General features: G+C 39.3%; 1 protein-coding gene and 1 pseudogene across 5 annotated transcripts in view; both read left to right on the top strand.

Annotated features, from left to right (window-relative positions):
• The window catches only part of Usp9x (ubiquitin specific peptidase 9 X-linked), a 117,889-nt gene that overhangs the window by 84,867 nt on the left and 7,251 nt on the right, over window positions 1–25,771 (top strand). For all 5 annotated transcript variants that reach the window (XM_042683610.1, XM_042683609.1, XM_042683612.1 and 2 more), the window contains 12 exons: window positions 512–734; window positions 2,639–2,859; window positions 6,672–6,862; window positions 10,152–10,325; window positions 12,851–12,992; window positions 14,405–15,158; window positions 15,829–15,952; window positions 17,287–17,512; window positions 18,558–18,687; window positions 21,378–21,563; window positions 22,211–22,431; window positions 22,514–22,602. In XM_042683610.1, coding sequence (XP_042539544.1) covers window positions 512–734; window positions 2,639–2,859; window positions 6,672–6,862; window positions 10,152–10,325; window positions 12,851–12,992; window positions 14,405–15,158; window positions 15,829–15,952; window positions 17,287–17,512; window positions 18,558–18,687; window positions 21,378–21,563; window positions 22,211–22,431; window positions 22,514–22,602 — 2,681 coding nt within the window. The remainder of the gene's footprint in view (window positions 1–511; window positions 735–2,638; window positions 2,860–6,671; window positions 6,863–10,151; window positions 10,326–12,850; window positions 12,993–14,404; window positions 15,159–15,828; window positions 15,953–17,286; window positions 17,513–18,557; window positions 18,688–21,377; window positions 21,564–22,210; window positions 22,432–22,513; window positions 22,603–25,771) is intronic.
• LOC122110941 lies at window positions 16,307–16,457 on the top strand (annotated as a pseudogene).

A 25,771-nucleotide genomic window follows, 5' to 3' on the forward strand; every position in this document is an offset into this window, starting at 1 on the left:
GAGCCACCTTCCCAGCCCTATAGTGGTGTTTTTAAGTCAAATTTTTTTTCGATTACAAATCGAAGTAAGCTGGGCACCAGTGGCTTACTCCTATATTCCTAGCTACTCAGGAGACAAGAGACCCAGAGGATCTCAGTTCAAAGTCAGTGTAATTGGAAAAGTCTGTGAGACTCTTGTCTCCAAAATAACCATAAAATGCTGAGCCTGAAGCATTCGTGGCTCAAGTGGTGCTCAAGTTGCGCATCAGTACTACCCACCCCCAACAGAAACAAGGAAATCGAATGTTTCTGAGATATAATACAATCTAAAATTCCAATAAAATGTAGGATTATTTTCTTTTTTTTTTTTTTTTTTTTTTAAACCAGGGCTGAGAACCGAACCCACGGCCTTGCGCGCGCCAGGCGGGCGCCCTTCCGCTGGGCTAAACCCCCAGCCCCAGGATTATTTTCTTATAAGACACATTTCTGAATATATTGTTGCTAATATGTAATCCTTTTTTTAAACTCCTCAGGAACTAATAGATGATTTCATCTTTCCTGCCTCCAATGTTTACCTGCAGTATATGAGAAATGGAGAGCTCCCGGCCGAACAGGCTATCCCAGTCTGTAGTTCACCAGCTACAATTAATGCTGGTTTTGAGTTACTTGTAGCATTAGCTGTTGGCTGTGTGAGAAATCTCAAACAGATAGTAGACTCTTTGACTGAAATGTATTACATTGGCACAGCAATAACTAGTAAGTATTTTAAAATATAAAATTGTGATGATTGATAATTTTTCAAATTCTGCTTGATGATTTTTCTTTTAGGGAGTATCTTCAAGTCATGTTCTTTTTTTTCTTTGAACTAGTTTAATGTTTTAAATGAATGAGTATGTAATTAAGATCACTATAACCAAGGAAATACTGTGTAGTAAAAAATTTTCAAATGTTTGTTAAATGTCATAAGTGGTATGAGAACTTTGTAAATTCAATGTCATCTTTTAGATCTAAAGTAAAACCTAAACTCTAGAGTAATAAGTAGTCAACGTAAAAGCAACTTAAATTACATCATTAGAAAACCTTTCAGGACATCACTTAAAATTTTCTCCACGTTATTTTTATATTTCATCATTTGCCAGGAGTTTTTAGCAAATTGGAGCTTTTTTTTTTAAAGAGTAGAGTGTGAGAAGATACTATTTTAGTGTATTATATGTATTACTTTGTTTGTTTTGCTAATCCTGAGGCTTGAACTCAGAGCCTGGGCACGTACTGTCCCTGTGCTTCTTTTTGCTCAAGGCTAGCACTCTACCACTTGAGCCACAGTGCCACTTCTGGCATTTTCTGTATATGTGGTACTGAGGAATCAAACCCAGGTCTTCATGCATGCTAGGCAAGCGCTCTACCACTAAGCCATATTCCCAGCCTCTTATGTATTACTTTGAATAGATTCCCTCCCTCTGGTCCCATGCATTTTTGCTGTTGTAGCCGTTTGTTTGGTTTTGGTAGTCCTGGGGCTACCAAAACTGGGCCTATGTGCTGTCCCAGAGCTTCTTTTGCTCAAGGCTGGTGCTCTATCACTTCAGTCACAATGCTACTTCTGGCTTTTTCTGAGTAGTTTATTGGTGATAACAGTTTTTCCTGCCTGGGCCGGCTTCAAACTGTGATTCTCAAATCTCAGCCTGCTGAGTAGCTAGGATTACAGGCGTGAGCCACTGTCCCCCAACTGCTGTTGTTGTTTTTGAGTTGTACATTTACATGGGGGAAAAAAGTGTTTTTGCAATAATTTTTATTGATTTGTGTCTTCTGAACTTCTCTATATGTATGTTAAATCTATATACAAAATCTATTTTCAAGCAGATTGAGATACAGTTTTACAATGTTCTTTTGTTTTTCACTTAAAAGTACCTCTTTTGGTTCCTTGTCAAACATATTATTTGACTTAATTGTGTTTATTGATTGTATACCTTTCAATTTAATATACTATCATTAATTTAACTGGTCCCCTAGCAAATGATAATATTTGCAGTGTTTCCATGTTTATACTAGGTGGAGGGAGATGAGATATATAGTGATTTACAGTTTTTACAAAGCATTCAAATCTTCTCTCTGGTTTACTCCTTATAATAGCTCCGTGTATATAGGCAAAGTCAGTGTTGCTATTATTACATTTGCTAGGAGAAAACTAAATGAATGAAAAATTAGCATAAGCCAGGTGCCAGTGGCTCACACCTATAATCCTAGCTACTCAGGAGGCTGAGATCTGAGGATCACAGTTCGAAGCCAGCCAGGCAGGAAAGGCTGTGAGACTCTTTATTTCCAATAAAACCACTCAAAAAACAGGAAGTGGTGCTGTGGTTCAAGTAGTAGAGCACTTGCCTTGAGCTGATGAGCTGAGAGACAGTGCCCGGGCCCAGAGTTCAAGCCCCATGACCAACAAAAGTTAGCATATGTAGCATATTGATTGGCACTATGCCATATTATATGATTACTTATGAGGTTACTATTTATTTTATATGTATTGAGGGGGAGATGCCACATAAGAGCATGTGACAGGTGACTGCTGGAGCAGTAGAACTGTTGTTAGTGTTATTTTTGTCAGCTTAATGGAACTTGAAGGATAAAATGGTTGTATTTGTGCTATAAAACTTTTTCTTTTTTAGCTTGTGAAGCACTTACTGAGTGGGAATATCTACCACCTGTTGGACCCCGCCCACCAAAAGGATTTGTGGGGCTGAAAAATGCTGGTGCTACTTGTTATATGAATTCTGTGATTCAGCAACTCTACATGATTCCCTCCATCAGGAATGGTATTCTTGCAATTGAAGGCACAGGTAGTGATGTAGATGATGATATGTCTGGGGATGAGAAGCAAGACAATGAGGTAAGTTTTAGTTACTTCTGTTTTCTGTTTGAAGTTGTGATAGCAAATACCATTTTCTGTTACAAGAGATACCCTTCAAGCTGGGCGCTGGTGGCTCACGCCTGTAATCCTGCCTACTCAGGAGGCTGAGATCTGAGGATCGCGGTTCAAAGCCAGCAGGAGAGACCATGAGACTCCTATCTCCAATAAACCACCAGAAAACTGGAAGTGGTGCTGTAGCTCAAGTGGTAGAGTGCTCACCTTGAGCTGAAGAGCTGAGGGACAGCGCCCAGGCCCAGAGTTCAAGCCCCATGACCGACCAAAAAAAAAAAAAAAAGAGATACCCTTCAGTATTGTCAGAACACTGACGCTTATATAAAAAAATGTATATAACCTACACATATCCTCCATATATTTTAAACTATGTCTATATTTTAAATTATTCCTAATGCAGTGAAAGAAACCTGTATATGTTCAGTGCATACCAAATTTTCTTTGTGTGTGTGTGTGTGTGTGCTTGCGTGCGTGCGCACGTGCATGTATGTATGCACACTAATCCTAAGGCCTGAATTTGAGGCCTGGGCACTGTCTCTGAGCTTTTTTTTTGTTGTCAGTCATGGGGCTTGAACCCAGGGCCTCTGCACTGTTCCTGAGCTTCTCTGTTCTCAAGGCTAGCACTCTACCACTTGAGCCACAACGTCGCCACTTCCAGCTTTTTCTGTTTATGTGATTTTGAGGAATTGAAACCAGGGCTTCATTCATGCTAGGCAAGCACTCTGCCACTCTAGCCACAATCCTAAGTCCTGTACTCATCTTTTAATCCAACTATACCCATTTTTTAATGTAGTATTCAGTATAATTTGTGCTTTTGTGTAGTGGTAAGGATCTTCATTTTAAGTAAGTTTTAAATTGTATTTTCACCTTTTATTGTTACTTTGGGGTTTTGGGTGGTGTTTTATTTTGCTTTTCTTAAACAGGGTCTTGCTGTAAAGCCCAGGCAGGCCTCTTGCTTTAGCCTCCCTAGGATTGCAATTTTATACCACCATGCCCAGCTATATTTTCATTTTTCTATTTTATATTTTTATTTACATCTTCAGTAATTTATACCAAGTTGTTTAGTATCTGCCAGTTTTATTATTTGTGCTTGTCTTTAGGTTATATTTCTCCAAAGTCATGAATCTTCTTGGTTAGAAAGCCAATTGTTCTTTACTTCAAATAGTGTTACATGATCTTTTGCCAAAATTTAAACTGTGTATAGAGTATTCAGTGCAGAATAAAGCACTGAAGATAGGCTACAATGGTGGATCAGAGTTAATATAACCATGATATGGTTCTTCAACAAAGAGAATATAGCAAGACTTAAGTTGTGGTTATGTTTGTGCCCACCCTATGTTTCTTTATCTTTTTCTGTTTCTAGTACTAATGGAAAGAGAAGCCAAAATGTATTCTTATTATAGTAAATGTTAAGAGTGTTTCTTAGTACCTTACCTTCAGTTATCAGAACTGGATTTCTCCTGATGAGATAGTTTGCCATTTATAAGGCTTTTATAAAATATATACTTCAACTTTTTTCCCCAGACCTACTGGATCAGATCATTCAGGGATTGGGCATGAAATCCTTTTACTTATTTAAAAAAGATTCAGCCAGGCACTGGTGGCTCATATCTGTAATCCTAGCTACTCAGTAGACTGAGATTTGGGGATCACAGTTCAAAGCCAGCCCAGGCAGGAAAATTCATAAGAATCTTATCTCCAATTAAACACCAAAAATCCAGAAATGGAGCTATGGCTCAAAAGATACAGTGCTGCGGGGACCAGTGGCTCATGCCTATAATCCTAGCTACTCAGGAAGCCAAGATCTGAGGATCGCGATTCGAAGCCATCCCAGGCAAGGAAAGTCTGTGAGCCTCTTTTTTGTTGTCATTGTTGTTGTTTTTGTTTTTGCTTTTTGCCAGTCGTGGGGCCTGAACTCTGGGCCTGGGCGCTGCCCCTCAGTTCTTCAACTCAAGGCTAGCACTCTACCACTTGAGCCACAGTGCCACTTCTGGCTTTTTTTGCTTATGTGGTGCTGAGGAATCGAACCCAGGGCCTCATGCATGCAAGGCAAGCACTCTACCACTGAGCTACCTTCCCAGCCCATCTGTGAGACTCTTATCTCCAACTAACCACCAGAAAACCGGAAGTGGCACTGTGGCTCAAGTGGTAGACCACTCACCTTGAGCTGAAGAGCACAGGGACAATGTCCAGATCCAAAGTTCAAGCCCCACTACTCACAACAAAAAGAGTGCTAACCTTAAGCAAAAGGAGCTCATCGACAGCTCTTGGGCTCTGACTTCAAGCCCCAGAACCAGCACCAAAAGAAAAATATTTATAATTCAAATTGTAGTTTTGTCACACACCATACATAGATAATAGCTAATTATACTGTCAAGAAATAGATAAGTGCTTGGGAATAGCTCACTAGTAGAATGCTGCCTAACATGCATGAGGTACCCTATTTTCCATCTCCAGTACTACAAAAAATAAAGCAAATGAGGAACACAAAGTATGATACACAAAGTATGATACAATCTAAGATGTCCCACTTTTGCTCCTGCATCTGTGTTCTATGTTGTATTGGCACCATACTGCAAAGTAAGATTGGTAATGTTGGCAGACATGTCTTGATTTTCACTTGTTTTTATTTTCTTCCCTGGGTTATAAGTTTCTCAGGCAGGGACTAGTTATTACCTGTTTCTATATCAGAGGTTTTAAACACAGTATTTTGAGTTGTTTAAAATAATGTTAGGTAGGTGTCTTTTGCTTATGTATCTGGTTTTCCCTACTTACTATCAGTATTTTGTTGAATGTTTATAGTTCTGAGCCCTTTTTATGAATTATTTCACCCTCACAATAACTATATGACAAATGTATTATCCCTATTTACATATAAGGAAACTGAAGCTTGGAAAATTTTAACTTACTTGGCCAAAGTTACTTAGCTCATAAGTGGTAGAGTATTCATGTTTGCCTATTATAAATTAAAATTTATCGATTCAAAGTTTTAAGTGGGGGGCTGGGAATGTGGCTTAGTGGTAGAATGTTTGCCTAGCATTCATGGAGCCCTGGGTTTGATTCCTCAGTACCACATAAACAGAAAAGCCAGAAGTGGCACTGTGGCTCAAGTGGTAGAGTGCTAGCCTTGAACTAAAGAAGCTCAGGGATAGTGCCCAGGCCCTGAGTTCAAGCCCCAGGACTGGCAACCAAAAAAAAAAGTTTTAAGTGGGGTTGGGTACCAGTGGTTTATGCCTGTAATCCTAGCTACTCGGCTGGCCAAAATCTGAGGATCACAGTTGAAAGCCAGCCAGGGCAGGAAAGACCATGAGATTCTTATCTTCAATTAAGCACTGTGCACTGTGGCTCAAGTGATACAGCACTCTGTAGCCTCGAGTAAAAAAGCTCAGAGACAGTGACCAGGCCCTGAGTTCAAGCCCCATAATGGACAAAAAGTAAAATTTTAAGGGAAATCGGGCTTTAAAGGCTTATGCCTGTAGTTCTAGCTACTTAAGAGGCTGAGATCTAGAATCACAGTTCAATGCTAGCCCAGTCAAGAAAGTCCATGAGACTCTTTATCTCCAGAATCTTCAAAAAGTCAGAAGTGGATGTGGCTTGAGGGATATCACTAGCCTTGAGCAAAAAAAAAACAATAAAACAACTTAGGGACAGCACCCAGGCCCTGAGTTAAAGCCCCAGGACTGGCACAAAAAAAAAGTTAAGTGACTAGAGATCATTGGTTCACTAATTGAAATTTGCCTCATCATATTTAGATTATTAATGATATTTTTTATTTCTAGAGTAATGTTGATCCCAGGGATGATGTATTTGGATATCCTCAACAATTTGAAGACAAACCAGCATTAAGTAAAACAGAAGATAGGAAAGAATACAACATTGGTGTCCTAAGACACCTTCAGGTCATCTTTGGTCATTTAGCTGCTTCTAGACTACAATATTATGTACCCAGAGGATTTTGGAAACAATTCAGGTAAATTATGAATAGATAATAAAGATATATGCTTTAAACTGGGGCATAGCTCAAGTGATAAAAAAGTACCTACCTAGCAATCATGAAGTGCTGAGTTCAAACCCCATTATGACCAAAAAGAATTTAAAGTAAAATAAAAATGTCTAAAATACAATTCAAGACATTTTTATATTCAGGATTTAAGCAATAGTAGTATTATAGCTTTCCCTTATTAGATTTTTGTTTTTGTTGTTTCCATAGGAGGTAAAAAACTCATAGCAGAAAGGCCAAAGTACATTGATCAACCAACTTCAACAGTTGACAACTCATAACCAATCCTATTTAATGTATATTCCTATGCATTTTACAGATTGTTTTGAAAAAGTTCCCAATATAATTTCACCTTTAAATACTCTAGTTTGTATCTCTAATGTGTTTCAAGCATAGTCATGGTACTACCGTGATGTCTTTTAAAACCTTCCTTAGTATTAAATACATTGATCAATTGTACCAACCCAAATAACTCAAATGATTTTCACTGGTATTTTTTAAATCTAGATCAAAATGAGGTCCATATGTCACAAATAATTAATAATGACAATGACTCATGAGTCTCTTAAGTTTCTCCTACTTCTTTACAGTGGTTTATTGGGGATAAAAACAAATAGTTTAATCCTATAGATTTTTCCCATGTTTCCTGTTTTCATCCATGCTTCATGAGATCCAAAGGCTTGATCAGATTGAGGTGTTGGTTTTGTTCAGTGGTTAGGCAAAGCTATTTCATGGGTGATATGCCTCCATGCTTACCTCTGTGAAGAGTCTCATATTATTCTGCCTTTCTTGTGATAGTAGCCACCATCGATTATCATCTTGTGTAATCAGTTTTGTGTTTTTACAATGAAAAGTTTTAGAGATTCAAAGCCCAAGATTGGGCAGAGTGGGAGCATGATTTGGCCTCTGATAAAGGGTATGATGGTTTATTATGGAAGGATGTATAAGAACAAGGAGTGAAATGCTTGAACAGAAATATGAGGGAGGGGGAAAAGGGTAGGGCCAGGTTTTTATTTCTTTTATAATCCTTTAGCAAGAACAGTCCTTCCTTTATTAGCTAAAACAAATCAGGAAAATCAGGATAAATGTGCTTTGGCTTTCTTCTTTAAAAACACCCCCAATTAATATCTAAGAGAGTGCCTATCATGCTAAAATATACTAGTGTACCCATATAACTCATTTCTCTATGGGAAGGCTTTAATATATACCATTGTGTGGTTTGGGATTTTTTTTTTTTGTATTATATTTGTTAGTCTTGGTTTGGATTTTCTTGGTTTCTGTCATTTTTCCCTCATAATTAGATTCAGACTATAAATTTTTGAGAGAATAAAGCCAGAAAAGTACATTAGTGGTCTTGTATTCATGGATTAGAGTATACATAGTATCCATTTGTTTAGTTGCTAGTATATCTGTTTTTGGGGGTTTGTTTTGTTTTGTTTTGTTTCACTGGTCCTTGGGCTTGAACTCAGGGCCTGGGCTCTGTCTCTGAGCCTTTGTGCTCAAGGCTAGCGTTCTACCACTTGAACCACAGTGCTTTGTGACTTTGTGGCTTTTTCTCTTTATGTGGTACTGAGTAATCTAACCCAGGGCTTCATGCATGCTAGGTAAGCACTCTAGCACTAAGCCACATTCCCAGCCCCAGTATATCTGTTTTTAAACTTAATATGTCTAAACTTTATCTAAAATGTAATTAAAATTATTTAAGCTGGGTGCCGGTGGCTCATGCCTATAATCCTAGCCTCTGAGGAGGCTGAGATCTGAGGATCACAGTTCAAAGCCAGCCTGGGCAAGGAAAGTCCATGAGACTCTTATCTCCAGTTACCCACAAAAAAACCGAAGTGGCTCTGTGGCTCAAGAGGTAGAGTGCTCGCCTTGAGCTGAAAGCTCACGGACAGTGCCCAGGCCCAAAGTTCAAGCCCCTTGACTGATTTAAAAAAAGGGGGTGGGGGGGCTGGGAAGGTGGCTCAGTGGTAGAACGCTTGCCTTGCAAGCATGAGGCCCTGGGTTCGATTCCTCAGCAGCACATAAGCAAAAAGAAAAAAGCTGGAAGTGGCACTGTGACTCAAGTGGTAGAGCACTAGCCTTGAGCTGAAGACCTAAGGGACAGCGCCCAGGCCCAGAGTTCAGGCCCCACGACCGGACCCAAAAAAAAAAAAAGTATTAAACTGGTGGCTCACACCTGTAATACTAGCTGCTCAGAAGGCTGAGATCTGAGGATTATGGTTCAAAGCCAGCATGTACAAGAAAATACATGAAACTCATCTCCTATGACCACCTAAAAAGAACAGAAGTGGAGCTGTGGCTCAAAGTGGTAGAACAGCACTAATCTTGGGGTGGGGGGAGAGGGGGAGCTCAGGGACATCACCCAGACCTTGAGTTCAAGTAGCACAAACCAACAAAAAATAATACCAAGATTTCTGGTATGTCCAACATGCATTTGTCCTGTCTCGTAAATTAAATAGATTTGACATACCCTGTGTATTATTTCACAGACATCATTGATAGTTTTCAGGAGCCACCCACATATTAGCGTCACTGCTTGTGGTCCATACAAATAATAGTTTTGTTTTTTCAGTATTGATTTGCCAAACTTAAGTCCTCAGATTACTTAACAGATTTAAGTCTATAATAAGTCAAACCTTTCTTTATCACTTAGGAAAATCAATTTAATGACTAAATATGTATACTCTTTCTACTGAATAATCCAAAGTTGAAGCAAGATAAAAGAAATACATTTATATAAGAGATTCTCCACCTCATTTTAATGGCATCTTCAGCTGGATTCAAAATATGTGTGGCTAGGAAAGTGACTTCATGATGAGTCCTTGCCTAGCATGCATGAAGCCCTGGGTTCGATTCCTTAGTACCACATATACAGAAAAGGCCAGAAGTGGCACTGTTGCTCAAGTGGTAGACCACTAGCCTTGAGCAAAAGAAGCTCAGGGACAGTACCCAGGCCCTGAGTTTAAGCCCCAGGACTGCAAAAAAATGCATGTGTCATGTTATCTGAACCAACCACCATTGGAGCAATACTATCCATCAATAGTTTCATGGCAGTTCTTGCCACTGGAGTACCATGTTTCCTCTGAGCTTCTCTGCATGTAAAGTGCATAACCCTCACATTCCTAATTCCTTATGTGATTGTTTTTATATATTATCATTTTATATATTGTCATTCTCTCCTACCCAAAAAATATATATAATACATATATTTTGGTGAGTGTTGTGTGTTACATGTTTTGTTCCATTCATTTCTTAGGCTTTGGGGTGAACCTGTTAATCTTCGTGAACAACATGATGCTTTAGAATTTTTTAATTCATTGGTGGATAGTTTAGATGAAGCTTTAAAAGCTTTAGGACATCCAGCTATGCTAAGTAAAGTCTTAGGAGGTTCATTTGCTGATCAGAAGATTTGCCAAGGCTGCCCACATAGGTAAGTGCTAATTATATATCAAAAGTGTTTGTATTACTGTTTATATGCTAACAAATTATAAAATTATTACTAGTGCTTTTGTACAAAAGTGGAGTGTGCCAGTGTTTATGAAATACCTAGGGATTGGCAACATGGCTCAGGTACCAGTAGGGTGTCTGTCAAACATCAGTGAGTTCCATTAAGACCTGGAGTTTTCTTTCGATCAGATGAGGGGAAAAAATACCTAAAAAACTGAATTATACATTATGTATATCTACTACTATTGGGTATCCTTTGGTTTTGCTAAATATTATTTTTACTCTGCTTAATTTCTTATCTCTTTTTTTGGGGGGGGGGGTCCAGTCATGGGTCCTGAACTCTGGGCCTGGGCACTGTCCCCCAGCTCTTCAGCTCAAGGCTAGCACTCTACCACTTGAGCCACAGCGCCACTTCCGGCTTTTTTCTTTTTGCTTATGTGGTGCTGAGGAATTGAACCCAGGGCCTCATGCACGCAAGGCAAGCGCTTTACCACTGAGCCACCTTCCCAGCCCATTAATTTATTATCTCTTACTCTTAGATTCCTTTAGGTATAGTTATTCTTGGGGAAATAAGATGACATTTTTTTAATCCGAAGGCTGAGGATCATGGTTCGAAGCCATGCCCAGGCAGGAAAGTTCATGAGACTTTTATCTCTAACCAGTAAAAAGCCAGAAGTGCAGCTGTGGCTCAAGTGGTAGAGCATTAGCTTTAAGTGAAAATGCTAAAGGACAGCACCCAAGCCCTAAGTTCAAGCCTGAGTACCACAACAGTGACAACGAAAAGGCATTTTTCAGCCAGTGGTTCACGCCTATAATCCTAGCTATTCAGAAGGCTGAAATCTGGCCTTTCCTTGTCACTAAAGGTATTTATTATAAATGTGCCCTTTAAGAATTTTGGCTCAGGCCTATAATCCTAGCTACTCAGGAGGCTGAGATCTGAGGATTGTGGTTCAAAGCCAGCCCAAACAGGAAAGTCCATGAGACTCTTATCTCCAATTAACCACCAGAAAACAGGAAGTGGCGCTGTGAGTCAAGTGGTAGAGCACTTGCCTTGAGCTGAAGAGCTCAGGGACAGCACCCAGGCCCAGAGTTCAAGCCCATCGACCAACAAAAAAAAAAAAAGTAAGTGTCCATTTGTCATGAGACTTTTATCCCCAATTTACCACCAAAAAGCTGTTAGTAGAGGTTGGCACCTGAGTGGTACAATATCTAGAGCAAAAAAGCTCAGGGACAGACAAGCAATCATCATCATCATCATCATCATAGGGCTTGGGAATGTGGCTTAGTGGTAGAGTGTTTGCCTAGCATGCATGAAGCCCTGGGTTCAATTCCTCATTACCACATAAAGAGAGAAAACTGGAACTGGTGCTGTGGCTCAAGTGGTACAGTACTAGCCTTGACCTGAAGAGCTCAGGGACAGCGCCCAGGCCCAGAGTTCAAGTCCCACCACCGACCCAAAAAAAGCCACCCAAGCAGGAAAGTCTTCAGTTAACCACTAGAAAACCAGAAATGGAAGTGAAATAGATTGCTAATAAGCACACATTTATGTCTTTCATGTCAAAGTTTCACTTTGGGACTTAACCTCACATATGTTGTCAGTGTTTTGTGATCTCATTTCACCAAATCATAGTGAAGTGGTTTTTGTACAAGCCAAACTATTACCTGTAGTGATGGACTCTGTGTATATGGTTATCGGAAGCACTCTGTTTTTGAGTAATATTGGGGGAAGAGAATACTATAAATGATATTTTATGAGGTTATAATCTTATATAGAATTTGGCATGTATTTGTACACTTAATCTTGGAAACTTTTGTTTTAAGTCAGATTTCTTGTCATTTCTCAGTTTGTTTTAGAGAGTTTTCCAAATTATTTTAAAAGCATTTTTGTCAAGTGAAAATATTGAAAGAACATGATTTTTTGTTCTAAGATGTATGCATGTGTGAGTGCATGCATGCCTGCCAGTACTGGGGCTTGGATTTAAGAGTTGGCACACTCAGTTGGCTTCTTCACTAAGACTGGCCCTCTACCATTTGAGCCACAATTCCATGGGAATACAATCTCAAAGTTCTTGTTACACCATAAAGAACCCTAGGGGCTTTATTTCTGTAGAACAGAGGTGAACAAAATGTAGAACATGGTTCATATCAAGCCTGTTACCTGTCTCAGTCATTTTTATTGGATTTTGCTTGTGTATAGTAGCTGGTTGCCAACAACCATCATAAAGCAGCATGGTATAGTATAATCTTCAAGTTAACCTTTTTGAGCCCCTATTTCCCTGAAGTGGGGATAGTAACAATTCTCTAGCACATTTGTCATGAATTCAAAGAACTCAGTTTATAAAATGTGTAAGCCCCCTAATATAGTGACACAGGATAAATAGTAAATATTAACTGTCACTAGTGGTGACATTCTGAATTAAGGGTTTATTAACTCTGTAGCTAAGGAAAATGTCTAGAAAACTAAGGAATAAAGTCCTTTCTTTGTCCTTCCTTAAATAATATCTTTAGGTACGAATGTGAAGAATCTTTCACGACTCTGAATGTAGACATTAGGAATCACCAAAATCTTCTTGACTCTTTGGAACAGTATGTCAAAGGAGATTTATTAGAAGGGGCAAATGCATATCATTGTGAAAAATGCAATAAAAAGGTAAGAATTTTCTAGTTTTGTTTCGATTGGTTTTGATGAATTCTATATAATGAATTTTAAAGAATGTTTTTGTTCATACTAAAAATTCACCTTTTTATTCTATTCATAGTGATAATAAAGAGATAGCTAACTTAACTGGCTTATTGAGGAAAGAAAATTAAAACGTAGTGCCAGAGAGGCTAGGGAAAACAGGTAAATATGAGTGGATATTAGCCAGGCACTAGTGGCTCATATCTATAATCCTAGCTACTCAAGAGGCTGAGATCTGAGGATCAAGATTTAAAGCCAAGCCTGGGCAGGAAAGTTTATGAGACTTAACTCTGATTAGCTACCAAAGAGCCAGAAGTGGAACTGTAACTCAAGTGGTAGAGTGCTAGTCTTGAACAAAAAAGCTTAGGGACAGTATCCAGTCCCTTAGTTCAAGCCCAGGACCAGCACAAGAATAAAAAAGAGTGGATAATTATAGACATGGTAATCATTTGATACTATACCCTAGCATAGTATCAAAACTAATACTATACTATACTCTCAGAGTTCACATAGATATTTTCTATTTCTGCCAAGAAACAAACAACCTGTGTGTTCATAGCTCATACATTGCTTGAAAGGGTTGTGAGAATAGAATATGAAGCACTTTCTTAGGATATTCTCTGGTATCTAATTGCCCAATGAATAATAACTACTACTGTTATTAACCTTAAAACACCTTCATTAGATTCTGGGAAGGTGGCTCAGTGGTAGAGTGCTTGTCTTGCATGCATGAGGCCCTCGGTTTGATTCCTCAGCACCACATAAGCAGAAAAAGCCAGAAGTGGGGCTGAGGTTCAAGTGGTAGATTGCTAGTCTACAGCTGAAGAGCTGAGGGACAGCACCCAGGCCCAGAGTTCCAGCCCCACGAATGACAACAACAACAACAACAAAAAAAAAACACCTTCATTAAGATGACAGATTGGGTGCTATAATCCTAGAGATCTAATGATTGTGGTTAGAAGGCAAGAAAGCCTTATCTCCAATTAACCACCAAAAAGCCAGAAGTAGAGCTGTGGCTCAAGTGGTAGAGTACTAATGTTGATCAGAAAAGCTCTGGGACAGCACCCAGGTCCTGAGTTCAAGTCCCAAGACGAGCAACAAAGAAAAATGGCAGTATACATAAAACAAGTAATGACAGTATAGAAACCAGACAGCATGTGTGTATCACTGATTTTTGCTATTTGTAATAGGTGCATAGGCCATTTAGATGAAATACCACAGGAATGCCTTGTGTTCATTAGCTTGTATTTGCAATTAAAAATCCAAATAAGTCCTGAGGATTTGGTAATATTTAAAAGTTTGATTGGATTGCTTTTTTTGTTACTATTTTTGTTTACTTTTTTACAGTGGGTTATATCCAGTAACTTTCTCTGTTTATTTAGGTTGATACTGTAAAGCGCTTACTAATTAAAAAATTGCCTCCTGTTCTTGCTATCCAACTAAAACGATTTGACTACGACTGGGAAAGAGAATGTGCAATCAAGTTTAATGATTATTTTGAATTTCCTCGTGAGCTGGACATGGAACCTTACACAGTTGCAGGTGTTGCTAAGCTGGAGAGAGATAATGTAAACCCAGAAAGTCAGTTGATACAACAGAATGAGCAGTCTGAAAATGAGAAAGCAGGGAGCACAAAATACAGACTTGTGGGTGTACTTGTACACAGTGGTCAAGCAAGTGGGGGACATTATTATTCTTACATCATTCAAAGGAATGGTGGAGATGGAGAGAGAAATCGCTGGTATAAATTTGATGATGGAGATGTAACAGAGTGTAAAATGGATGACGATGAAGAAATGAAAAACCAGTGCTTCGGTGGAGAGTACATGGGAGAAGTATTTGATCACATGATGAAGCGCATGTCATATAGGCGCCAGAAAAGGTGGTGGAATGCTTATATACTTTTTTATGAACGGATGGATACAATAGACCAGGATGATGAGTTGATAAAATACATATCAGAGCTTGCTATCACCACAAGACCCCATCAGATTGTTATGCCATCAGCCATTGAGAGAAGTGTACGGAAACAGAATGTACAATTCATGCATAACCGAATGCAATACAGTTTGGAGTATTTTCAGTTCATGAAAAAACTGCTCACGTGTAATGGTGTTTACTTAAACCCACCTCCAGGTGAGTGTCTTTAGTTTCTTGCTGCGGGTGTGGCTCAAGAGTTAAAGCACTTGCCTAACATATATGAGATCCTAAAATTCAATCCCCGGTATAAAGTTAGATTCTAAAGAGATGGGAATGTGTCTTAGTGGTAGAGTGCTTGCCTAGCATGCATGAAGCCATGGATTTGATTCCTCAGCACCATACACAGAAAAAGTCAGAAGTGGTGCTGTGGCTCAAATGGTAGAGTACTAACTTTGAGCAAAAGCAGTTCAGGGACAGAGCCCATGCCTTGAGTTCAAGCCTCAGGACTGGCAAAAATAAAAAAATAAAGTTAGCTTCTTAGTAATATGAGTAATTATTACTTGTAGGATTTCTTAGTAGCATCAACATGTTTTAAGTTCATAATTAACCTTTTCACATTTAAAATCATTTTTACCTTTGAGCAATATATATTGACATACTGTTTAGAAATGGATCTTTTGTCATAACAATTTGGTTTTGGCTCATACATTAGCTTCAAACATGTCGGTAGCTGCTAAAATTAGAAGTAAAGATTATTTGATAAGTTGTCTGGGGAAAGGGTTGTGATTTGGGTTTTGGGGTTTTTTTTACATTTTGAACTTCTCAAGTACTTGTTTGAAATTTTGACTTGATATTTGATTTTTTTTATTCTACATTTTATTTATAGGGCAAGATCACCTGTTGCCTGAAGCAGAAGAAATCACTATGATTAGTATTCAACTTGCTGCTAGGTTCCTTTTTACTACAGGATTTCACACGAAGAAAATAGTCCGTGGCTCTGCCAGTGACTGGTATGTTACTTTCGCTTTTCATTCTTGTTATACTCGTATTTGGTATGGTTCTTCTATAGACTGCTTTACTTTTTCCAAAACATAATCTTGTTTCAGATTTGAAATGCAAAATAAATCCTTGATAGCAATAGTAAAAGCTGGTCACTGGTGGCTCATGCCTATAATCCTAGCTACTCAGGAGGCTGAGATCTGAGACTCTTATCTCCAATAAACCACCAGAAAACCAGAAGTGGCACTGTGGCTCAAGTGGTAGAGTGCTTGCCTTGAGCTGAAGAGCTGAGAGACAGTGCTCAGGCCCAGAGTTCAAGCCCCACAACCAACCAAAAAAAAAAGTCATATTAAAATATTCAGTCTATACTTAACATGGCATCATCATGAAGGTGGTTTTCCCGGGGCAGGAGTATCATTGCACTCCAGATGTTTTGATCCTTGCAATTTCCCCAAATGTGGGAAACTTGACTACATAATTTGTGGTAGTGGGGGACTATATTCACACTCCCCCTTGGAAAAATAAAATGCTTGGTGTACTTACCAAGCAAAGTTTAAAAATAAAATACTTGGTCTAAACATGGCCTTTTGTAATTCAGAAACTGGCTTTTGCTTCTGTTAACAATTGATATTTAAGAGTTGAGATTTAAAGGTCTCATCTAGCTGGGCATCAGTGGCTCACACCTGTAATCCTAGGTACTCAGGAGACTGAGATTTGAGGATCACAGTTGGAAGCCATTCCGGGTAGAAAAGTCCCTGTGAGACTCTCCAGTTAACTCTCCAATTAACTCTCTCCAATTAACTACTCAAAAAACAAGAAATAGAGTTGTGGCTCAAAGTGGTGGAGCACTAGCCTTGAGCAAAAGAGCTAAGACAGCACCCAGGCCCTGAATTCAAACCCCACAACCAACAAAAGTCTTAGTTATTTAATTATGAAATTATTAGGTTTTGGCTTCCCTAAGATAATTTCTGCCATAGATCCAAGGAGTAAAAAATGAAAATGGTCTTCTTGAGCTTCTAATTAGAAAAATATGGAAGCATTGATTTAACAAGTTTTCTTTATTCAGAAGTAACTTGGTGTTAAGGGAAGGAGACAGTGTTATTTGTCATTAGACCCAAGAAGAGTTTAGAGACTTGACACAGCTTTCATCTATTTTATAAGGCAGAATAGACAACGTTTATTCATCTGTCTTTTCATCTATCATTTTAATGTTAACATTAAAAGCAGCTGTTACTTTTCCTGCCAACAGTGAAAGAAGGCCTTCGATTTTTGGTTCACATAACTCTCACTGTAAAAAAAGAGTCATTGAATTTTTATAGTCATAGGTTTTATTTGTTTGTTTCAGGTATGATGCATTATGTATTCTCCTTCGTCACAGCAAGAACGTACGTTTTTGGTTTGCTCATAATGTCCTTTTTAATGTTTCAAACCGCTTCTCTGAATATCTTTTGGAATGCCCGAGTGCAGAAGTGAGGGGTGCATTTGCAAAACTTATAGTTTTTATTGCACATTTTTCCTTGCAAGATGGACCGTGTCCTTCACCTTTTGCATCTCCTGGACCTTCTAGTCAGGTAATCACACAGCTTTCTAACAATTTAATGCTTACCAAAAATCTTCTGGAATTTGAAGTCACAAACTTGTGTATATCCTCTTTGATATATTTGCCTAAAGTATATGCCCAAAATCTGATGTCTCTTAATTCCATTAAAACTGCTGCATAGAGGGTTCAAGGTATGACTCAGCAGTATTGTACCAAGCCATAGCTAATGTGAGGCCATGATTTCAAATCCCAGTACTGCCAAAAAGAAAAAAATTAAGGTATAAATATAATTATATTCATAGACATGAATAGTGATTATTGGTTCTTTAAAAAAACATAAGGGGTGGGGGCGCCAGTGGCTTATACCTATAATCCTAGCTACTCAGGAGGCTGAGATCTAAGGATTGTGGTGCAAAGCCAGCTTAGGCAGGAAAGTCCATGAGACTCTTAGCTCCAATTAACCACCAGAAAACTGGAAGTGGCGCTGTGGCTCAAGTAATAGAGTGTTCACTTGAGCTGAAGAGCTCAGCGACAGCACCCAGGCCCAGAGTTCAAACCCCACAACCAACCAAAAATTAAATAAATAAATAAACTTAGGGGCTGGGGTTGGAGGTATAGCTCAGATGGTAGAGCACCAGACAATGAGCAACAGCATCAGATACTGAGTTAAGTCTCAGTATCAGACCAAAAAGAGTATTTTTTCTATTCAGTTACATGTAGTAACTTAATTATAAATTTTCTGTTAAGTACATCTTTTTGTCTAAGGAGGTTTATGGACATTTTGTTTTAATTACAGCAATCTAAAGGGTTTTTAATGAAATCTAAAGTCAGGAGTGGTGGTGCACAGGAGGCTAAGACCGAAAGATTGCCAATTGGAGGCCAACATAGGCCACATAGCAAGTCTACATATGTTCATTCCCTTTCCCAAGAAGCAATCCACCCTTTTTAATAGTTTGTGTGATCAGTCCTTCCCAAAATGTATGATGTTCAGTATGTATATATTATCTGTCCTTTTTTTATTAATTGAATTGTTCGTTCACCTTGTTGCTGAGAAACAGCTGTTTTATCCTTTACAGGCTTATGACAATTTAAGCTTGAGTGATCATTTATTAAGAGCAGTACTAAATCTCTTGAGGAGGGAAGTTTCAGAGCATGGACGTCATTTACAGCAGTATTTCAACTTGTTTGTAATGTATGCCAATTTAGGTAAGGATTTAGGTTTTCTTAATCTTTATTAATGAGTTATGTTCAGTGATGAAGTCATTTAAGTCAAATACACCTTATATCTTCGGTAGACACATAAGAGTTTTGCTTTGTTTTGTTTTTGTGGTACTGGGCCTTGAGGAGCCTTGGGCCTTACCACATGTTAGGCAAGTGCTCTTCCACTTGAGCTATGTCTCCAACCCTGATCTTGACCTTTTGAACAGTCTGGATTTACTTAGGGTATTGGGCATATAGCTCAGGGGCAGAGCGTTTACCTCACACATATGAAGCTCTGGGTTCGATCCCCAGTACTAAGAGAAGTGGGAAAAAAGGAACCCTATTACACTGTTGGTAGGAATGCAAAACTAGTACAACCACTCTGAAAGATAGTTTGGAGATCCTCAAAAAAACAACATAGAACTACCCTATGCTTCAGCAATACCACTCCTGAGCATTACAAGTCAGGATACTCACAGATGCCCTACAATAGATGAGTAGTAGATCAAGAAAATGTATAGATACATAATGGAATTTTACTTATCCATTATAAAGAAGAATAATACATCATTTTCAGGGAAGGATGGACCTAGAACAAACACATGAGGTTGAGTAAAGTGTAAGCCAAACTCAGGGAAACAAGTGCACATTTTCTCTCATATGTGGAAGCTAGACCTAAAATACAACTATGCCTGATAACATATACAGGTTCACTGCATTTACACACAGACTGCAGGAGGAGTATACTTTGGAGAGGAATCCAAGGGTATAACCTGAACAACTAAAATACTGTTTATTAAAACAAATACCAGGAAGTGGAAATATGGGGGTACAGGAATAGTGGGAGGAAGAGTAAGCAACTATAGTCATATTAATTTTTAAATGAACTATAAAAATGAAATTGTAAGGAGAAAAATGATTCACTTAAGCCAGACGCTGGTAATTCATACCTACAGTCATAGCTACTCAGGAGGCTCAAAGACAATTGAGGTTCAAAGATAGCCCAAGCAGACAAATCCACAAGATTCTTATCTCCAGTTAGCCCACAAAAGATCTGGAAATGGAGGTGTGGTTAAAAGTAGTCTACTCTTTCTAACATCATTCAGATATTTCTTTTCAATTATTATTATGCTATACAGTCTTTTATTTAGTCTTTGCATTACTTCCCACCTAGATTGCAAAGATCAAACCTTTGCACAGGAGCATTTAGTAAAAGTTGATTGAATGATTGTTAATGAGGTCTTGGTGTATTGGTCCCAAAATGATCAATTTATTGAGACATGTCATCTTAGTGATTTCATGTGTTGGGGAGGTACATGTACACAATGTAATTTTACTTATCCATTAGAATAATATGCCACTCGTTTTTCCTTAATAGAAGAACATACACCTTTTAGGAGCCAAGTGCTGATGGTTCATGCCTATAATCGGGAGGCTAAGAGCCTGAGGATGGCAGGTCAAGGCCAGCCCCAACCAGAAAAGTTGGCAAGATCCTATCTCAAAAATAACCACCAGGGGGCTGGGAAGGTGGCTCAGGGGTAGAGTGCTTGCCTTGCATGCCTGAGGCCCTGAGTTCAATTCCTCAGCACCACATAAGCAAAAAGAAAAAAGCCGGAAGTGGTGCTATGGCTCAAGTGGTAGAGCACTAGCCTTGAGGTGTGAAGAGCTGAGGGACAGCACCCAGGCCCAGAGTTCAGGCCCCACGACCAGACCCCCCCCCCCCCCCCCCAAAAAAAAAAAAAAAACCAGCCAGGTGCCGGTGGCTCACGCCTGTAATCCTAGCTACTCAGGAGGCTGAGATCTGAGGATCATGGTTCAAATCCAGCCCGGGCAGGAAAGTCCGTGAGTCTCATCTCCAATAAACCACTAGAAAACCAGAACTGGTGCTGTGGCTCAAGCAGTAGAGCACTCGCCTTGAGCTGAAGAGCTGAAGGATAGCACCCAAGCCCAGAGTTCAAGCCCCACGACCGACTGAAAAATAAAAAAATAAATAGGCTGGGAAGGGGGAAAAAAATAAATAACCACCCAAAAATACAGGTTTTCTTTTTTTTTTTTTTCAATGACCTGCAGGTCTTTATTCTAGAATACGAAGGGCCATGTTGTATCCACCCACCCCCAAATTTTACCCTTTCATTAATGAGGTCCCTCCATAGTCTCTTTCATGACACGGAGCTTTTGAAAACGGGTCAAACCCAGGAGATTCTTAAATTTGTTCCCTTCCCTGCCCTCCTTCCTCCTCTCCCCCCCCCCCCACCCCCGATACTATTATTTACAGAATTCACTCTTACAATGACGGTGGAAGACCTGAGCACTAATCCCACTCTTCACTGAAAATACAGGTTTTCCAGCCTAGGCTACATAGTGAGTCATTGTATCCAAAAGCAAAAACTTTCTACTAATTTTAGTCATCCTTAAAATAAGATTTACTTACAGATCAGTCCTTTTAGACTCCAGGCAATAGGATCAGTATGATTCCAAGGTCATAGTCATGTTTAATAGTTTTAATAGTTAAATATAGTATGCCCAATTGGTGAACTTTGTACCTTAGTTAAATATGTCTCTGAATATTAAGTAAAAAAGGTTCTTCTGATCATAAAAATGATAGAAAAGTAATTTTGAATTTTTCTTCATTAAACTCTTGCCATCCTAATGTTTTCCTCTCTCCCTTCCTGCTTCTCCCCTGTCCTTTACTATAGGTGTGGCAGAGAAGACACAGCTGCTAAAATTGAGTGTACCTGCTACTTTTATGCTTGTGTCTTTAGATGAAGGTCCAGGTCCTCCAATCAAGTATCAGTATGCTGAATTAGGCAAATTATACTCAGTAGTGTCACAGCTAATCCGTTGTTGCAATGTCTCATCAAGAATGCAATCTTCAATAAATGGTAAATAGAAAGCCCTATTCTTGCAATATTACTGTGTATGCAGTGTGTGTGTGTGTGTTCGTGTGTTCGTGTTCCTAGCTGTCTAGGAGGCTGAGATCTGAGGATCATGGTTTAATACTAGCCAGGGCAAAAAAGTCTTTAAGACTATTACATACTCCAGTGAACCTCCAGAAAACCAGAAGTGGCGCTGTGGCTCGAAGTAGTACAGTGCTGGCCTTGAGAACAAAAGCATAGGAACAGTGCCCAGGCCCTGAGTTCAAAAAAAAAGAAAAGAAAAAGTCTCACAGATTTTCCTGCCCAGCTGGCTTTGAACTGTGATCCTCAGATCTTAACCTACTGAGTAGCTAGGATTAGAGGCATAAGCCACCAGCATGTCTAACCCTTTTTTTGTATGTTTGGTGGGGATTTTCCTATCTGCTTGCTACTGGATTGACTTCTTATTTATGAAGTAGTTGAGGAAATAACTTTGCATGTTATTGTCATAGTATACCTGATCGTTGTATATAGTATTGTTTTCTTCATTTGGCTTGAAAACTTGATTTTACAGTGCTACTTTTATAAAATAGACTATTTTCTGTGGTAAGTCTGTGTATTGTTATTGTGAAGAAGCTTATTAGTTGTTCATCAATGCCAAATTTGTATTCTAGGTAACCCTCCTCTTCCCAATCCTTTTGGTGACCCTAATCTATCACAACCTATAATGCCAATTCAGCAGAATGTGATAGACATTTTATTTGTGAGAACAAGTTACGTGAAGAAAATCATTGAAGACTGTAGTAACTCAGATGAAACCGTCAAATTGCTTCGATTTTGCTGCTGGGAGAATCCTCAGTTTTCATCTACTGTGCTCAGTGAACTTCTTTGGCAGGTAAAAAAGAAAAAAAACATAAGTGTCTGGTTTGACTTGCTATTCCTTTATTTTCAGTACTCACTATCCTACCTGTTTTTAGGTTGCATATTCATACACTTATGAACTCCGGCCCTATTTGGATCTGCTTTTACAAATCTTACTGATTGAAGACTCCTGGCAGACTCACAGGTAGGTCCTTTTTTTTTTTAATGGACTTGCCTCCAGGTATTAGACATAACTGAAATTAATAGTTACTCTTTTGAGGTGTTTTTTAATGTATGCCTTGTCTTTAAAAAGTGAGCAGGGCTGGGAATGTGGCCTAATGGTAGAGTGCTGCTTGCCTCACATGCATGAAGTGCTGGGTTCGATTCCTCAGTACCACATAAACATAAAAGGCCAGACGTGGCACTGTGGTTCAAGTGGTAGAGGGCTAGCCTTGAGCAAATGAAGCTCGGGGACAGTGCCCAGGCCCTGAGTTCAGTCCCCAGGACTGGCCAAAAAAAGTGAGAGCAAAGGCTGGGCACTGGTGGCTCATGCCTATAATCTTATCTGAGGATCACAATTCAAATAAAGCCAGCCCAGGCTGAAATGTCTGTGAAACTCTTCATTTCTTACTAACCATTAGAAACCAGAAGTGACTCTATGACTCAAGTGGTAGAACTCTAGCCTTGAACAAAAGAGCTCAGAGACAGCACCCAGATTCTGAGTTCAGGCCCCACAACTAACAAAAAAGTGAGAGCAAATATGAATAACAAGTACTCCTTCCCAAATTTTTATTTTCTGTTTATTTCTCCTTGTACAAGTTTCACACAATATACTGATCATTTCTTTTTTTCTTTTTTCTTTTTTTTGCCAGTCCTGGGGACTGTCTCTGTGCTGCTTTTCCTCAAGGTGCACTCTACCACTTGAGCCACAGTGCTACTTGTGGCCTTTTCTGTATGTGGTACTGAGGAATCAAACTCAGGGCTTCCTGCAGGCTAGGCAAGCACTCTACCACTAAGACACATTCCCAGGCCAAGATAATCATTTCTTTTCAACAAAATTCTCTCCTTTTTTTGGAGGGGGGCAGTACTAGGGTTTGAACTCGGGACCTTACACTTATTTGATTGGTACTCTACCACTTAAGCCATGCCTCCAGCCCTACTTTTTGCTAGCTGTTTTGGATACAGAGTCTGGCCAGTTTTTCTGCCCTGTTTATAACCTGTCCTTGAGCTATAATTTTTGGATCTCAGCCTCCTGAGTAGCTAGGATTACAAGATTGCACCAACAGTGCCAGAATTATTTTTTAATGCCAGTTCTGGAGCTTGACCTCAGAGCCTGGGCTTAGTTTTTGTGTTCAAGGCTAGTGTTCTACTACTTGAGCCACAGCTACCCTTCTGGATTTTTTTCTTTTTTTGATAGTTAATTGGAGACAAGATTTGTCTGTTCAGATTGATTTTTTTTCACTGCTATCCTCAGGTCTCAGCCTTCTGAATAGGCACAAGCCTGTAATTTTTAAAGTATTATTGAGGTAAAATTTATATAACTCCCCATTTTAGCCACTTTGAAGTGTACGATTGAGTGTTTTAATGTACATACACAGTACAGTATCTTTACAATAAAAAATATATATATTTAAAAAGTGCATGCACAGTATTCTGCATCTATTACCACTAATTTCAAAACATTTTTATGACTCAAAGGAAATCTATACCCAATTACATGATCACTCCCTGTTCCCCTGCTTCAAAACTACACAACCCTTAATCTGCTTTCTACCTCTATTAATTCATCGGTTAGCCATTTCATGAAAACTAAATCATTTAATATGTGACACTGTCTGCAGGCTTTCCTCAGCATGTTTTCAAGGTTCAACCATATTAGAACATACATCAGCATTTTGGGGGTTTATGGCTATATTATATTTCAATGAATGGAGATACATATATCACTTTTAGTTTACTGGTGGATAATTTTTTTTGTTATTTTGTCAGTAGTGGGGCTTTGACTCAGGGCCTGGGCACTGTCCCTGGGCTTTTTTGCTTAAAGCTAGCACTCTACCACTTAAGTCACAACTCCACTTCCGGTTTGGTTAATTAGAGACAAGAGTCTCATGGACTTTCCTGCCCAGGCTGGATTCATGATCCTCAATTGCAGCCTTCTGAGTAGCTAGTATTACAGGTGTGAGCCATCTGGCCCAGGTAATGTTCTTTTTTGCCAGTCCTGGGCTTGAACTCAGGACCCTGGGTACTGTCCCTGAGCTTCTTTTGCTCAAGGCTAGCACTCTACCACTTGAGCCACAGTGCCACTTGTGGCCTTTTCTGTGTATGTGATACAGAAGAATCAAATCCAAGGCTTTATGCATACGAGGCAAGCACTCTACCACTAGGCCACATTCCCAGCCCAGGTAAGGTTTTTTTAACACAAAAGTAGCAAAACACCCTGGCATGATGGTATATACTTACAAATCCCATCTATAATCCCAACCTTTGTCAGGGAGAGCCAAAAGGTTTTGAAGGCTAGGCTGAGTACATAGCAAGATCCTGTCTCAGTCTGACCCTACAAAATGAACCGACCTAAGGAGGAAGCAACAATGCTCAATAGGAAATGTACTCATTGCCTTGCTCATGTAACTGTAACCCCTCTGTACAACATTTTTACAATAAAAAACATACAGAAAATGAACTGACCTCTAAAGCAAATTATTCTCAACTATGGCAGCTATAAATTTGATTATTTGCATTTCTCTAAATGCCCTAAACTCAATTCTGGGTATATATTTAAATTACATGTTACTCCAAAGAGCTCCCTTCCCATAGCTTAGTATGCTCATTCCCCTTTCCACAGCTTAGCATGCTTCCTTGTTAGGCAAATGCTAGGCCCATGTAATAAAGGCAGTAAATAATCAGCTGCCAACCCCCTTTACCTTGGGATGGCACTTCTCTGGGGCAGCTACCACCATATAAGGCAACAAGGGCTCCTTATCTACTATTTGGACGACAGCCATAAATCCTAGTCCGCCATGATGAAGCCCCTGGCCCACCCATCCACACGAGAGTCTCCACCTCCTAGCCCCTTGTAGCCCCTCCTAAACTTCCTAGGTTATATAGGTCACCTCAGACAATAGCCAGCGCTTCTTCTCACTTCTCCCTTGTGAGAAGGGGTCTTGCTGGCCCCTTTCCCAGCAATAAACCTTTCTTTGTTCTCTGTACCTGGATGTCTACATGGTTTTCTGGTGAAGTCCAAATAATCTTAACATTACATGTCAATAATTTTGGGCTTTTGGTAAGTAAATCACACTTCTGGTTAGCTATATGACCTTGAATAAGCAGTTTAGCTCCACTCATTTTCTCATTTGCTCAAGGGTTTAATAATCATA

Source organism: Dipodomys spectabilis, unplaced genomic scaffold, assembly GCF_019054845.1.
Source record: "Dipodomys spectabilis isolate Male_0828 unplaced genomic scaffold, ASM1905484v1 ptg000082l, whole genome shotgun sequence".
Lineage (NCBI taxonomy): Eukaryota > Metazoa > Chordata > Mammalia > Rodentia > Heteromyidae > Dipodomys > Dipodomys spectabilis.